General features: G+C 45.0%; 1 protein-coding gene across 10 annotated transcripts in view; it reads left to right on the plus strand.

Moving 5' to 3' along the window:
• Window positions 1–14,979, plus strand: part of GULP1 (GULP PTB domain containing engulfment adaptor 1) — a 200,951-nt gene extending 185,972 nt beyond the window's left edge. For all 10 annotated transcript variants that reach the window (XM_080671163.1, XM_080671167.1, XM_080671168.1 and 7 more), the window contains 3 exons: window positions 4,751–4,889; window positions 8,361–8,455; window positions 13,194–14,979. In XM_080671163.1, the coding sequence (XP_080527289.1) occupies window positions 4,751–4,889; window positions 8,361–8,455; window positions 13,194–13,265 (306 nt within the window). In that variant the 3' untranslated portion in view covers window positions 13,266–14,979. The remainder of the gene's footprint in view (window positions 1–4,750; window positions 4,890–8,360; window positions 8,456–13,193) is intronic.
• The last annotated feature ends 1,196 nt before the right edge of the window (window positions 14,980–16,175 follow it).

The raw sequence follows: 16,175 nt of genomic DNA on the forward strand, positions 1-16,175 counted from the left end.
AGCGTGGCTCCGTGGTTGAGCATCGACCTATGAACCAGGAGGTCACAGTTCGATTCCCGGTCAGGGTACAGGCCCGGGTTGCGGGCTCGATCCCCAGTGTGGGGCATGCAAGAGGGAGCTGATCCATGATTCTCTCTCATCATTGATGTTTCTATTTCTCTCTCCCCCTCTCCCTTCCTCTCTGAAATCAATAAAAATATATTTTAAAAGTAAAAAATTAAATATAAATAAATTAATAAAAAGTGATGTAGAAAATGTGCCCTAACAGTGGACTTTAAAAGCGTGAATTAGCATGGCAGTATAGAACGTATTGCTGGAACCTTGTTACATTACCATTATATCTCCCATCTTTAGTGTTATTTACCCATTGATAATGAGAAAATTTTAATTTAGACCTCTCTATTAATGAATATAAATAATTCACTTTTTAAATTTAATTCTAAGTAGAATATTGAACCGCTACTATTTCAACGATTTTGATAAATCATGTTTTAACCTTAACGTGGTTTTACATTTTTAAAAGCATCCTGGAAGGTTGTTAGCACCAAAATAACAGCAGAAAATAAAATGTTGGTGTCACTCTCATACTTCTATAGACCTCACCACAGGAACGTTTAGTCTTTCACTCAATGTTTTTATGAAATTCATACAACATTTACTGCTGGGAGTCAAGCCTTCACACCTTTTCTGTAGGCACAGTCAAAGCTGAAAAGTCCCCCAAGCGTGTCCCCCAAGCATGTCCCCCAAGTGTGTCCCCCAAGCATGCCCCAGCCCCCACCTCCTGGAAGAGCCACGGGCGCACAAGAGCAGAAATCACAGACACGGGCACTCCCACGCGTGTCTCGGTCGCTTCTGCGCCATGGCCAGCGACGTGGGAGCGCAGAACTCTCAGCAGTGGAGTGACCGGAGCCCGGGAATCGCCAGGACCAAGGCCCTCGAGACTGCGGGCTTCGGCATCGCGCAGCGGGGACCTGGGCTTCTGGGCAAAGTCCACAAAGTTTGGTTTCCAGCCATCTACTGCACAGCTACTTCTGACCTTCGCCCCCTGCCACTCCCCGGGGAAAGGGGCACCCCCCACTGGGCCGGCGCCTTCTCGCTGCCCTGGCCCTGCTGTCCCTGCGAGGGATCCACCCGAAGAGCCACCGTCCTGTGGGCGAGTGTAAGCCCGCCGCTCTGGCCCAGCAGCTCAGCGCTCGGCTCAGCTCTGGACTGGAGCTCCGAAGGTGCTGGGACGGAAACAGCCCGAAAGCCCCCCAAGACGGACCGCATCCAGCGCCGCCTCTCCCGCGCGTGGCCGAGATTTCTCAGCTCCTCCGTTCATCCGAGACGCGGGTGCCCTCTGCCCGCCTGCCAGGTCCCACGCTGGGCCTCCCCGCTGCCCACGGCCCCGGTGGTGGGCCTCGGTGGCGTTGGAGTTTGTCTGCTTTGGCCCCCACAGTGGAATCCGTCACAGAGCACCCGTGGGCCTTCCTTCCCACATCTTTATTGTAATAGGGACTTAGCATCACTAGTCCTCACTCTTCACGAGAATGCTGAGGGTTAAATATGACATGAAGACGGAACCCTTTCAGACAATCTACAAAGCCCGCTTTTCACTAACCTCGACCTCTCCTTCGGGGAGCCTTTTCCTCCTTGCTCTCCTCCCTCTTCCCACCTCGTTCACCGGAAGCTCTCTCCAAACCAACCCGTGCGCTTCCCCCGTTTCCTCCACCGTCTCCCTCTCAAGTCCTAAGGAATGCACTTTCTTACTTAAATGTCTAAAAATGCTGTATTGCCATAAAAATGGTCAAGTCAACCGATCCAGCGTCGAAGGACTGCCACAATAGGAAAACCAACTCTACTGAACACCTCTATTTCTCAAACTACTCCTTTTCATGTTAGTAACCTGTTTTCCAACTACCTGTCCTTTCCACAAAAATACAGTTTTACAAACAAGTTTGCATGTGCACGTTCTTCCTTGTCCCCCTCCTTCCTTCTTCTCCTGAGTGCCTCTCTCTGTCCTTTTTTCCAGCCGCTGCTCCCAGTGTCTGCTCACGAGCCACGCGGGCTCCAGAGCTGCGCTTCCCCGCTCGGGCGCTCGAGTGAGGACTCGCCCCCCTGTCTAAGTGTTTCTCCCATTCCCGCCGCCACCCCTGCCCGCTCGGCCGATTCCAGACTGTCGCTGGGGATAACACCACCGCCTTCTAAGTGTGGCCTTCCCAGGCCAGTCAGGGAGAGCAGCAACCCAAGACCGCACGTAATGTCCTAACCCAGGGGTGGGCAAACTTTTTGACTCGAGGGCCACCATGGGTTCTTACACTGGACCAGAGGGCCGGAACAAAAGCATGGATGGAGTGTTTGTGTGAACTAATATAAATTCAAAGTAAAGGAGCGGAGGGGAGAGCAAGAGAACCCTCCGCTCTTTCGGCTCCGCGGGCCGGATAGAACAGCCGAACGGGCCGGATCTGGCCCGGGGGCCGTAGTTTGCCCACAGCTATACCGGAAACTTCTTTTTACGATCCCGCTTCTTTTCCGTAATTCTGCCAAACGGTGCTGTTAGACGGCAGTGACAACCGCAGTGTGTCTTGAATAACGTGATCTGGGCCTTGGCCGGCCGTGTTTGCTTCCTTTGGTTACCTGTCCTCAGAGAGCTCCACGTGGAGCGGGTGGCTGGTGCTCACAGCCACAGAGAGCTCAGAGGACGGGACGGCAGGGACCCTTCGGTGCAGCAGATGGGAGAGGAGGGCGTCGGTGACCTTGGCGGGAGCAGGGTCGGCAGGGTTCACGTATAAACGGCAGAGTCTAGCTGGATGGGCGTCGAGGGTTGAAGGAAGTACAAGATGGGGCAGGAGAGGTAGTGCCTTCCTCGGGGAGCTGGGCCTTGAAGGGAAGAGAAAGGATGAGAGAAGAAAAAAGAGGGACAGAAGGAGACATCTGTGGTGGTTCTGTTTTGCTTTTGACCAGTTGAGATGGGAGTTCTTGATGTTCCGAGGAAGAGGAGAGAGGTGGCCGCCAGGGGAGTCGGGGGTAGGAGAGCAGTGCTCCTGGGGAGGAAAGTGCTGAGGGGTGAATTCCCTGAAGGCTCTCGATAGTATTTACGTTAAAGTGAACGGGATGGTAAGAAGGGGAAGATGACAGCCATTTTCCTGCATGAAAGACAGAAGCAAAGAAGCATCGAACAGACTGTCAAACTACAGCGGGAAGGCAGGGGAGGGTTGGGGGGTGCGAGATCAACTGCAGGCCTTGTATGCATGCACATGATCACAACCAACAGATGCAAGGCGCTGGGGGCGGGGGGACGAGGGCAAGTGCCGGGGGTAGGGGAGGCGGGGGGAGGCCGGTGAGGGAGGAAAAAAAAGAGACATGTACTACTATTTGTAATACCTTAAACAATAAAATTTAAAATAAATGTACTAGCAGTCACGCTAATGGCAAGTCTGTCACTCTTTACCCATAAGCAGCCTTATGAGCCTTCATTTTTTTCCGTCGTCTATGACTCAGAAAAATAAGTGCATTCTGAGCGTGTCATTGAATATCAGCTACTCAAAGCATTCTCTGTGTGTGTTCTTATAGGAAAAGGGACATTTTCCTCACTATCCCTCTCCAATGTGAGAGTTCTTTCTTTCCTTTCTATGGATTGTGTGTGTGCGTGTGTGTGTGTGTATGTGTGTGCGTGTGTGTGTGTGCGTGTGTGTGCGTGTGTGTGTATGTGCGTGTGCGTGTGTGTGCGTGTGCGTGTGTGTGCGTGTGTGAGTGTGTGTGTGAGTGTGTGTGCGTGTGTGTGTGCGTGTGTGTATGTGTGTGTGCGTGTGTGTGCGCGTATGTGCGTGTGTGTGTGTGTGTGTGTGTGTGTGTGTGTGTGTTTTCCCCTGAATGACAAAGTGATGATGATTTCAGTCTTTCGTTATGCCCCGGCCCAGAGGGGCCCAGATAGCCATGGTTTTGTTGGTTTATTCAGTGGTTATTAAATCACAAGGTAGGGTTTTAGTGTAAAAAACTTGATGAAATCTTGCTCAGCAGAAAAGACAGTGCATTGTGTGTAAGAGCTGGCTGTCCCTGTGGTTATAAATATAAGTTAAAACGCACCCTTACAAACTGTGACACTTCTATCAGTTGTATTTACATGGTTGTAGTTAAGAAGGTACATCACTTACGTTCAATTATTTTTGTTTAACACTTATAATCTTATGCAAGGTATATTACCGAAGTCGTGTTTTACAGTTTCGAACATTCTCAGTTCTCTGATACAAAGGGCAGTTACTTGTGGATCTACAAAACGTCCAGCACATGGTTCCTATCTGCCCAGAACAGTACTGTCACTAGGTTTGCCATCATCTTTGAGGACATTTTTTTAAAATATATTTTATTGATTTTTACAGAGAGGAAGGGAGAGGGATAGAGAGCTAGAAACATCGATGAGAGAGAAACATCCATCAGCTGCCTCCTGCACACTCCCAACTGGGGATGTGCCCGCAACCAAGGTACATGCCCTTGACCGGAATCGAACCTGGGACCCTTCAGTCCGCAGGCCGACGCTCCATCCACTGAGCCACACCGGTTTCGGCTTTGAGGACATTTTTGCAGAAATTTTCTCCTGCTTTCTTGCTCGTGAGCACTGAGCATAACTGTTGGGGCCATCTGAAACTGCCAGTATTTCATTATTTCTGATACAACGGGATGTGTGGTCCATATGTTTCCCATGTCATGAAGTAGTTAGCACGGTCACGTGTCTCCGGGAACCATGGCCCTAACTTACCTTCTCTCACTGCAGGCTGGCAGCGTGTCGCCTCAGTCGCCCTCCACAGACATCTTCGACATGGTCCCCTTCTCTCCCACCTCCCAGCAGCCTTCGGTGCCCACGCCCAACGGCACGCAGCCGCCCCCGGTCCCTGGCAGAGCTGCTGAGATCAGTAAGTTCGAAACAGATCGCTGGGCCTTGCTGCGCCTGTGTACATTGTGATGGCCGAAATATGCTTTATGTGAAATTATATATCTTAAAAAGCTCATTAAAGTTTTGTTATAATGTATTTTTTTAATTGATTTCAGAGAGGAAGGGAAAGATAGAAACATCCATGATGAGAGAGAATCATAGATCGGCTGCCTCCTGCAGGCCCCACACTGGGGATCGAGCCTGCAACCCAGGCCTGTGCCCTGACCGGGAATCAAACCATGACCTCCTGGTTCATAGGTTGATGCTCAACCACTGAGCCACACCGGCCAGACTCATTAAATTTTTTAATTACCAAAGTGTTATGTTTACATGTGCATACAGTATCATGTTTACAAAGTATACATGTGTCACCTTCATAGTTCAGAGTATACTACTAAAGACATGATTTACATTTAAAAGTTTATGAAAATGACATTTTGGTGTAGGGTTATTTACATTATAATACAAAGCATTGACTTACATTTTTTTAAGAAATATATTGTATTGATTTTTTACAGAGAGGAAGAGAGAGGGATAGAAAGTTAGAAACATCGATGAGAGAGAAACATCGATCAGCTGCCTCCTGCACGCCCCCTACTGGGGATGTGCCCGCAACCCAGGTACATGCCCTTGACCGGAATCGAACCCGGGACCCTTCAGTCCGCAGGCCAACGCTCTATCCACTGAGCCACACCGGTTAGGGCTGGCTTACATATTTATTGGCTTATATTGGGGTTATGTTTTTAATGTTTTAATCTAACGATTAAAAACAACTCTGGTGGGAATTTTCATGATTTTGACATGTTTCATGAAGCTCAGTGTAAATTTTGGATTACCATGGAGTGTGTGGATAAGCTTAGTGAAAGAAATACATGAATCTGTGCATTCCATGATTTATTTATTACTCCTTTGTAAGCGTTCTTTCTTTGGCATCTGAAGCGTTAGAAAGGCGTTGCTTTTCTGAATCACCTCCTGTATGTCTAGAAGGAACGTGAGAGTCTCTTTTTGATGAATTAGAAAGCAGCCGACAGACGCTCACTGGGAATATCTTGACTGTGTTTGATCTGCGCCCTGTCACCGACACCCAAAGATTAGTTCCCAGGGGCCGTGATCAGGCACCATGTCCCAAGGGAACCTGAAGCAAAGAGATTTTTTTTTTTAAATATATTTTATTGATTTTTTACAGAGAGGAAGGAAGAGGGATAGAGAGTTAGAAACATCGATGAGAGAGAAACATCGATCAGCTGCCTCTTGCACACCTCCTACTGGGGATGTGCCCGCAACCAAGGTACATGCCCTTGACCGGAATTCAACCTGGGACCTTTCAGTCCGCAGGCCGATGCTCTATCCACTGAGCCAAACCGGTTTTGGCCTGAAGCAAAGAGATTTACATAATCTGCTCTCCTGCACCTTCTCTGGATCACAGGGAGACATTTCTGTGTCACTCTGAAGGGTTAGGGGTCCTCAAACTTTTTAAATAGGGGGCCAGTTCACTGTCCCTCAGACCGTGGGAGGGCTGGACTATAGTTTTAAAAAAAACAAACTATGAACAAATTCCTATGCGCACTGCGGGCCCGGGACGCGTCGGCTGCTAAGCAGGACAGGCAGTGGCCCCCAGCGGGCCGGATCAATGTCCTCGGCGGGCCGCATGTGGCCCGCGGGCCGTCGTTTGAGGACCCCTGTTAGCGTAAGGCTCAGAGCATGGCAGGGCCCATGGTCGGTGCGTGTCCCTCTGTGAAATGTAAAGTCTGTTCCCATGTGACGCGGTCGTTGGACTTCAGAAGATGAACGTAACTGCACAAGAATACATCAGGGACTTTACAAATCCGCTTAGGGGAGTATTCGATGCTTTACCTAATTTGAAGTGTATGCATACATTTACTGGATATATTCTGTGCCAACACACACATCATCGTGTTCTTCGAAAAGGTTGCCAATGTCCTGATGCTGTAATGGGCTGATTCTGTCCTTTCGACGTGTCCGACACTCCTCCTTTACCGCTGTTCTGTAACTCGTGGGAGACCTCGCACTCCTCAAAGTGTCTTTATTTGGGTGATAAGTGATATGTCCCTCTTTTTTTTTTAATTTTTTTTTAATATATTTTACTGATTTTTACAGACAGGAAGGGAGAGTGATAGAAAGTTAGAAACATCGATGAGAGAGAAACATCAATCAGCTGCCTCCTGCACACCCCCTACTGGGGATGTGCCCGCAACCAAGGTACATGCCCTTGACCGGAATCAAACCTGGGACCCTTCAGTCCGCAGGCCGACGCTCTATCCACTGAGCAAAACCAGCTAGAGCAATATATGTCCCTCTTAAGTTTATACCATCCTTACCAGAACGAGGGACTTCTAAGCATTTGTCATTTGTTAACTTATTTCTTATAAGAATCTGACCCCCCCCCCCCCCCCAAAGTTATAACTGGAGAAGCAAGACTAATGGGCGGGAAGGAGCGGTGTTGAGGATACAAACAGCTTAAGTAGTAATTCTCACACAGCATTTCTATTGGCTGTAGAGCGTGGTTATAGTTTCCTGAGAATGCAAGTCTTATTACGTTATAAATTCCCAGGCCCCTCTCTAACTCCAGATTCCTTTAGAGTCGGTCAGGGTTTTATTTGAACTGATTCAGAGGAAAGAAATCTCTTAACCATTAAAAAATGTCTTTTTCAATTATATAATAGGTCATAGCCTTATCAATCACAGCCATCAATTTTAACGTGGAACCTTCTTTGGTGATTAAGAAAAAGTATACCTTAAACTAGTTGTACAGAGAGCTTTTTTTTTTTTTTTTTAATATATTTTATTGATTTTTTTACAGAGAGGAAGTAAGAGGTATAGAGAGTTAGAAACATCGATGAGAGAGAAACATTGATCAGCTGCCTCTTGCACACCCCCTTCTGGGGATGTGCCCGCAACCAAGTTACGTGCCCTTGACCGGAATCGAACCTGGGACCTTTCAGTCCACAGGCCGACGCTCTATCCACTGAGCCAAACTGGTTTTGGCCAGAGAGCTTTTTGATGCTGGCATGATACTGGGATCAAGGGTTTTCTAGGAAGGTGACATGATTTCACACCACATGAGATGATATCCCTTAAACTCTTTCTGGGATTCATACGTGAACTATGAGTAGAACTGCCTCCTAGCCTCCTCAGTCCTGCGCATTGCTGCACGCCTGGGTCAGTAGATGGGATGGGGACGTCTCGGTGAGGAGCACATCCATTTTAATAACATGTCATGCATTCATTATCACATATTCGGTGGATCGGATATTAGGAAGCCCTAGTTAAAGACGCATCCTAAAATGAATCTGTGCGTCCTGGTTGGTGTTTAACAAGCCTGAGCTTGGGAAAGCCAAGCGTGAAGGGGGAGTGGCTCACTTGTCATGTAGGATTTCTTCACGCAGTCTGCCGTCGTTGTTCATATTCCACGTCATTGTCTTCTGTCTAGAGCGAGACCTGTTTGGAGCAGAGCCCTTTGACCCGTTCAGCTGTGCGGCAGGCGATTTCCCTCCTGACATTCAATCGAAACTGGATGAAATGCAGGTGACTGTCCAGCAGGTCGGCCCCTGCCTGCTGTTCTCTCTTTACTTAGTGATTCTGTGCACCCACATTACCCTTTCTTGGAGTTATCACTACAAAAACTTACTTAAAGTAACTGCTTTAAAATAATAATATGCATTTAGTCCTATAAATACTCCTGCAGATGCCAAGGATGAGGTTTGGTTTGGTTCTTAATGGTGCAACTTGCAATGGCAATAAGACGGTTCATGTTCTCATGCAAAATTGCATGGATTCTAATGGCTCATTATTCTGAAATCCAAGAATTAAAAGGTCATTACACTAGATGTATAAGATTCTGTCTCGGTCTTAACAATTATGAATTTCAGGATTGTGAATGGGTAGATGAAGGAAAATCTTTGTAAGGCTAACGTCAGCCTCTCTTGAAAGAAGCATTGTAGGGTAGCTCATGACATTTGGGCTCTGAGTGAAAAAGCAGAAGCCCCATCACAAGCTTTTGAGGAATGTAGTTCAGCTGGGTGTTCGTTCTTTCTCTCCCTTTTACTTTCCAGTTTTGAATTGTTCTGGAAGTTTGAAGGTACTGGTTTTAAGAGCTCTCTAGAATGGGCCATGATTAACCCATGTTCTTATAAACACTAACTTCTTCTGTTTATATTTTCTCTTTATGTTTTGGTGAAGTTATTATATGCTAGTTTTTACCAAAGGCATATCCTTGAAGCTCTCAGACAAATATTAATTCAAAAGTCATAATTAAATTAAAAAATTACAACACCTAATGAAATTCCAGTTAAGAACTTTGATATAACAGGACAAATGATATTATTTAGCTGAAACTAAAATCACCAATATCAAACTTCTGTTTATCTTAGTGTCCCCATCTCTTTGCTATATTCCAAATGCTGTGAAACTTTCACCCAAGTAGCGCATGATAATTTGCCAAGAATGCTTTATTTCTGTTATATGGCATCCATTGCGATGCTTTTGTAAGGACAGATACACATATGGACATTGATGTGATAGTATTAGTTCTCAAGTTTATGCAAACCATAAAGAGTACTTTTTTATTAATGCTGTTTAGATTTTCACAAAGTTGGAAATTTTGCTATACATTTTTGAAGATAAGCCTACAACTTTAGATCTTTGTAGGCACCCGACTTTGAGAAACACTGTACTGGAATGATTTCATGAGGTGTTAGTCAAAGAATGTTCCGCGGTGGTATTTTTGCTGTTACTTCTGTTTTTGCCATTTGTAATATTTTCTTAATGTCTTGTTCATTCTTTTCTGCTTTCATCGTGGGTAGCGCCAGAGATGGTTGGTATATTATTTTCATAATAATTTTAAACAGCTTGCCACTTTTTAAAGCTAAAAATATAACATTTGCATGCTTTATTTAAGAAATATTCAAACAGCAGTTTCATATGGATGTATCTGATTATTAATTGTGTTTAAAGGGATCTTATAACCCATATTTTAAAGTATTTTCTCAATGACATAGTCACTGTTATGTTGTCCATATCATTGCTTGCCTATGTCTCTGAGTCCAGGAATAACTTCCAAGGTCATTTCAATTAAAATAAAATAATATTTTTATCTAAATCTATGATGATTCTATTATTTATTTTGTTAGCTTAATTAATCTAGTGCGCACTTAGCTACTATTTTTATCTTTGCATAGAATGTAAACATTTATACAGTATAATAGGCAGCATAAACCATCATATTGAGTTAATAAGCCTACTGAAATAATTGGTTTTCTTTTTTTATTGACAGAGAAAGTCACAGAAACATCTCATACATGTACAATTTAATAAAAAATGTTAAGCCATATTTCATTATAAATTGTTAGAAAGTTAAATATTTATTTGAAATCAATAATTTATGTTTTTCATTTGATATAATTTAAACTTCTGGTACATGACCTCAACAGGGAAATAAGTATAATAGTATGGTCAGCCCAGAAGTACACCTTGTAAGTTATAATAACTTAATATGCGGTAAGTCAGTGAATGGTGAAAGAATGATGCATTAAGTGGTGTTAAATTGACTGGTTAATAACTTGGAGTATCAATGTACAGCAGACACAGCAAATATTCAAATACATTTCATAAGCAGTTAGCAAATTTAAATGTTTGAAATATGAATACTTATCAGACTTTATTTGGAGATAAATTTTTATAAGGGCATCCTATATAAAAGAGGTAATATGCAAATTGACCCTCATGCCGTTGCACAAGATGGCCGCCCCCATGTGGTCAAAGAAGGCCGGCAGAGGAGGGCAGTTGGGGGCGACCAGACTTGCAGGGTAGGACAGTTGTGGGGGACCAGACCTGCAGGGGAGGGCAGTTGGGGGGGCCAGGCCTGCAAGGGAGGGCAGTTGGGGGCAATCAGACCTGCAGGGGAGGGCAGTTAGGGGTGACCAGGCTGGCAGGGGAGGGCAGTTGGGGGCAGCCAGGCCTGCAGGGGAGGACAGTTAGGGGCGACCAGGCCTGCAGGGGAGGGCAGTTGGGGGCGACCAGGCCGGCAGGGGAGGGCAGTTAGGGGTGACCAGTATAGCAGGGGAGCAATTAGGCGTCTATCAGGCTGGCAGGGGAGTGGTTAGGGGGTGATCAGGCTGGCAGGCAGAAGCAGTTAGGGGCAATCAGGCAGGTAGGTAGGTGAGCGGTTGGGAGCCAGCAGTCCTGGATTGTGAGAGGGGCCTAAAAGGGCAGTCGGACATCCCTCAGGGGGTCCCAGATTAGAGAGGGTGTAGGCTGGGCTGAGGGACACACACACACACACCCCCAAACCCCCATGCACGAATTTCATGCACTGGGCCTCTAGTATTTTATATAAACATATAGTCTTTTACAGAAGAACTTCCGTGGTTTTTTTTTAAATTTTCTGTTTAATAATATAAATATGTCAAATATACATAATTAAAGTACATAGACAAATGATTAAGAAACTAAACAATCAACAGATGAATTAAAAAAAATAACAGTAGTTCACAAAAGAAAAACAAGTGATTGGTATACATGTAGACATGTTCAGTCTAATCAGAGAAAACATACAAATTAAGTAAAGAATTATAAGTATTACTAGAGGCCCGGGGCACGAAATTCTTGCACTGGTGGGGGGTGGGTCCATTAGCCCAGCCTGCACCCTCTCGCAGTCCGGGACTCCTCAGGGAATGTCTGCCTGCCAGCTTAGGCCCACCCGAAGCCAGCAGTCGGACATCCTTCTCACAGTCCGGGACCCCTCGCTCCTTACCGCCCACCTGCACACTGCTCCTTACTGCTCAGCTCGCTGCTCCTTAGCACTGCCGTGGAGGCGGGAGAGGCTCCGACCACTGATGCTTCACTTGCCAGTCATGAGCCTGGCTTCCTGCATTGAGCATCTGCCCCCTGGTGGTCAGAGCGCTTCATAGCGACCGGTTATTCTGCTGTAATGATCGATTAGGCTTTTATTGTATAGACTAGTGGCCCGGTGCACAAAATCTGTGCACATTAAAAGTGGATTAATGAGAGGAAATATTTTAATACTGCTATTTGCTCTTTCTCTATAATAGAAGTGTCCGAGATGAAAGAAAATTAGTAAAATGTATATGAAAATCTTCCTCCTGTCAGAGTCTGGGGTGTGCTGAGGGACCCAGAGTTAAGTCCCCGCCCACCCGTGGTGCTTCAAAATCACGTAAGACCCAGACCCAGCCGGCCCCACCCCCATTGGGCAAGATCCAGACCTGGCCAGCCCCAGCCTTGTCAAGCCCCGCCGGGAGGGGGCCGCAGCCTCAGGTCCCCTGGCCCTGCACTGGGGTGGGGGGCGTGCCTTAAGGTCCCCTGTCAAGCCCCGCCAGGTGGTGGGCACAGCCCAAGGTCCCCTATCAAGCCCCACCGGGCGGGGGGGCGCACCTTGAGGTCCCCCGTTAATCCCCGCCATGCGGGGGACACGGCCTGAGATCCTCCATCAAGCCCCGCTGGGCGAGGGGTGCAGCCTCAGGTCCCCCAGCCTGGTGCCAGGAGGGGGGCGCAGCTTCAGGTCCCCCATCAAGCCCCGCCAGGTGGGGGGGCGTAGCCTTAGGTCCCCCATCCCGGTGCCAGGAGGGGGGCGCCACCTCAGGTCCCTGCTGATTGCTCATTAAGGCTCATTAGGGGAACTCAGCCTCCGCTGTGGGCGCAGCCATCTTGTGTTACAGAAACCCGCCCCTCCTGCCTCTGTTGTGGACACCGCCACCTTTGTGATGGTGTGACGGTCAATTTGCATATTCCCTGTTTATTAGATAGGATTTTCTTACTAATAATCAGCACTAGTGCAAGTGACAAAGCAAGCACTGAATCACTGGGGACAGGGTCAGTCCTAGCGTGCCTTTGGAGGGTGCGTTGCTACTAATACTCATGTTTGTATTCTTCACCCAGTTAATGCAATCTGTTCTGAGGAGGAGATAACTATACGTGTGAAAATTATGAAAAATAATTCAGTGCATCTTAGAAGTTGTAAAATACTGGAAACAGTTAAATCATATTAAAAAGTAATAGGATGTTACATAGTCATTAAATTAGTTTAATGGGGACTCAGTAAAGAAAGCTTGTTCTGCTGATGGGTGTCAGGATCTGTCACACCTACAGGAAAATTTGACAAGCCAACATTTTGACATTGAATTATTTCCTAGTTGCTCACAGCCTGGAGATTTCAACTTTTGTTCATAGTCTCCTTGATTTACTGATTTTACTTATTTGTTTACTGCCATGTGCTCTCCTACTTTAATGATTTTTCTCTGTTTCACAGGAGGGGTTCAAAATGGGACTAACTCTTGAAGGCACAGTATTTTGTCTGGACCCCGTAGACAGCAAGTGCTGATGTCAAGAAAAGGGTGCCTGGTTCATGTTCAATTTGTTTGATCTGCACATACGTCCGTGATTATTTTATGACAGGTCTTATTCATGTGCCAATATATTTTTTAATATCTTCACTTTCTGAAAATTATTTCAGTAAAATTTCCTCACACCTTCACTATTGATCGGTAACCTTTTACTTTAAAAACAACTCATGTCAAGTCTTCTTCTATATTCCTTTCTGTTTCTGTTGTAAAAGGATTTATAATCAAAGGACCAGTGATCCAAATATCTCTCTGGTGCTTGAGCTCCACAGCGTTCGCACCTTCACATGAGTGTTCAGGCTCCAGGCTGCTAGTTGAGTGCTGATTTCCCAAAAGCCATACCTTAAAGAAACCTTCGAAAGTCCTAACGAGATACACCAATGCCAAACTGAGTACTATCGTCAAACTAATATCCATGTTCCCCGATGTCATTTTATGTATGAAGTGTTGTTTCCTATCATTGTGACAATGTAAACTTTGAATATAAACGCCACCCGGTCACTTTTGGTAGGTGAAATAACAAAAGTATAAATGCCTGTTATAATTAAACCAAATGTATTTAGAGTATGTGTAAATGCAAGGTAATATCATCAGTTATTCTCTACATACGTTATTTCATGAATAAATATTGTGGAAAAATTTCAAATTTCCTTTTTAGCAAACACTTAAAGTTTAAGTTCTAATGAGATAAGTTACGTTACTAAACATGTAGACAGCCTTCGATCTCATGTTTCCTGAAAAAGCATTTGGCATGTTATCCGTCTATAGCTGCGCTGTTACTCGTATTTATTTTACCAAATATATTTTTGTCTCAAAATATTGTGATGTCTCATTAGTTTTGATACTGTAAAATCTATAGAAACTACTCTTCATGAATCATCATTTCGTAAATTTTTTGTTGTTGACGTTAGAATCTCTTTTTTTTTTTTCACAAAAATCAAGTTGCTGCTCCATTTATCTTTAACTTGAATAGTAATTGTTACTCAGTGCAACCAAAATTTATGGTCAAAACTTATCCTTTGGTTCATCACAATGTAAGAACAATGAATGAGGCTACATTGCTGGTAGACTCCAAAGCAGATTTTCCTTTTCTTCTACTCTTGGACATTTTCTTAAAGGTACATTTTCACTAGGAAATGAAATCGAATAGCTTATGCAATATTCTATTTGTATGTATCTCCATAAGGTTCTATGATATATGTAAGCCTTCTTGGTTGTTTTCTGGTATCTGTTAGGTTGTACCTTAATTAGAAGGTAGTATGTGTTTCATAAAGAAAAGTCTTTATAATTTTGTTTGTCATATAGTATTTTGGAATTTGTATAATGAGGACATTTAGAAGCCATATCAATGGCTTTTTTTAACAGATAGAATTTGTATTTTTATTGTACTTTAAAAAGCTTTATGTAATAGGTATATATTTAGTGGCCATTTATTATCAATGGTAACATAATAAAATACTTAAGATGGTATTTGCACATTTAAGATACATTACCAATTTTTAATGGTAATCAGGTAATCAGTTCTGCTACTGGCATGATTAAATAGTCCATAATTGGTCATTAATTATGAAAATTTGCTTCACCAGTGCATTTTTATGAAGATCCAGTTGAAAATTGTATTACTATGTAAACTCAATGATACGTTTGATTTGACTGAGAATAAATGATTTTAATTAAACTTTGTATAACCTGATCATTAATAATCGCTAATTAAGACACATTTTGAAGTTAATTTCATGCCGGATTTTTCTGGTCATGGGTTGGAGACAAGGGAGACAGGCAGAGAGAGAGAAAGGGTTTAACTTCATTTCTTAGATCCCACACACATTGCTAGCTGTATGAGCAAATATTCAGTTGTAAAAGCCAAGGATTTGGTCCTGCTGGTGAGAGAGGGCACAGTGAGACTCGAGTCTGAGCTGTTGGTTTGGTTCGGGTTCTTTGTCTCAAGAAGTGTACAAATGAATTCACGGGCAAAGGGAAACGGGTGAAGTTTATTACAGCAAAAGTTAGCAAAGCTCTCAGCAGGCTAGAGGGGTCCTGAATAGGGTTCCCACAAGCTCACTGGTCTAGGGGTTTATATTTCCTGCTCTTGCCTCCTATTGGCTCTTTCAAAAATAACACCAGCCAATCTCCTTTTGACTTCATCTTCCCTCTTAGTTCCCACTCTCAGGTTCAGGGGGAAGGGCAGCTTTACAGATGACTGGTCCATTCAGTTTATCTTACTCACATCCTGACCATTTGGTTCATTCCCTCCTCATTTACCGTATTCCCTCCCCAGGCCCTTCTGAGTCCTCATGCCCCCCTTCCAATGCTGTAACCTAACTGCCATCAGGGATTTGGGATGATGATCACTCTGGCTGCTTCCTGCTGAGTGGGGGCATTGTGAGGAGCTGACAGGCAGGGTTCTGTCAAGAAAGGGCTATCTAGAGCAGCCTTGGGCAAACTATGGCCCGCAGGCCGGATCCGGCTGTTCTATCGGTTCTCTTGCTCTCCCCTCCGCTCCTTTACTTTGAATTTATATTAGTTCACACAAACACTCCATCCATGCTTTTGTTCCGGCCCTCCGGTCCAGTTGAAGAACCCATGGTGGCCCTCGAGTCAAAAAGTTTGCCCACCCCTGATCTAGAGGGCCACAGAAAATCGGGTTATCCATGTGGGGGTTCCATTTCCATAATCATCTGTAATTTGAAGAATTCTAGGTGAGAAAGCACAAATTTGGCCAAGCTGTTAAAAATGCAGCAAAAACTAGGACGAGCACTTGAGAGACTAGGGAGCCTGGAAGGGTAGGAGCCCAGGGATGCCAGGCAGCCAGGGAGAGAGACCACCTAATGTCTGGGCTGGTGGGTGTACTTACACAGCCATTCTGCTTGTTCATAAAACATCCCTATGTT

The sequence above is a fragment of the Plecotus auritus genome (assembly GCF_963455305.1).
Source record: "Plecotus auritus genome assembly, chromosome: 5".
Lineage (NCBI taxonomy): Eukaryota > Metazoa > Chordata > Mammalia > Chiroptera > Vespertilionidae > Plecotus > Plecotus auritus.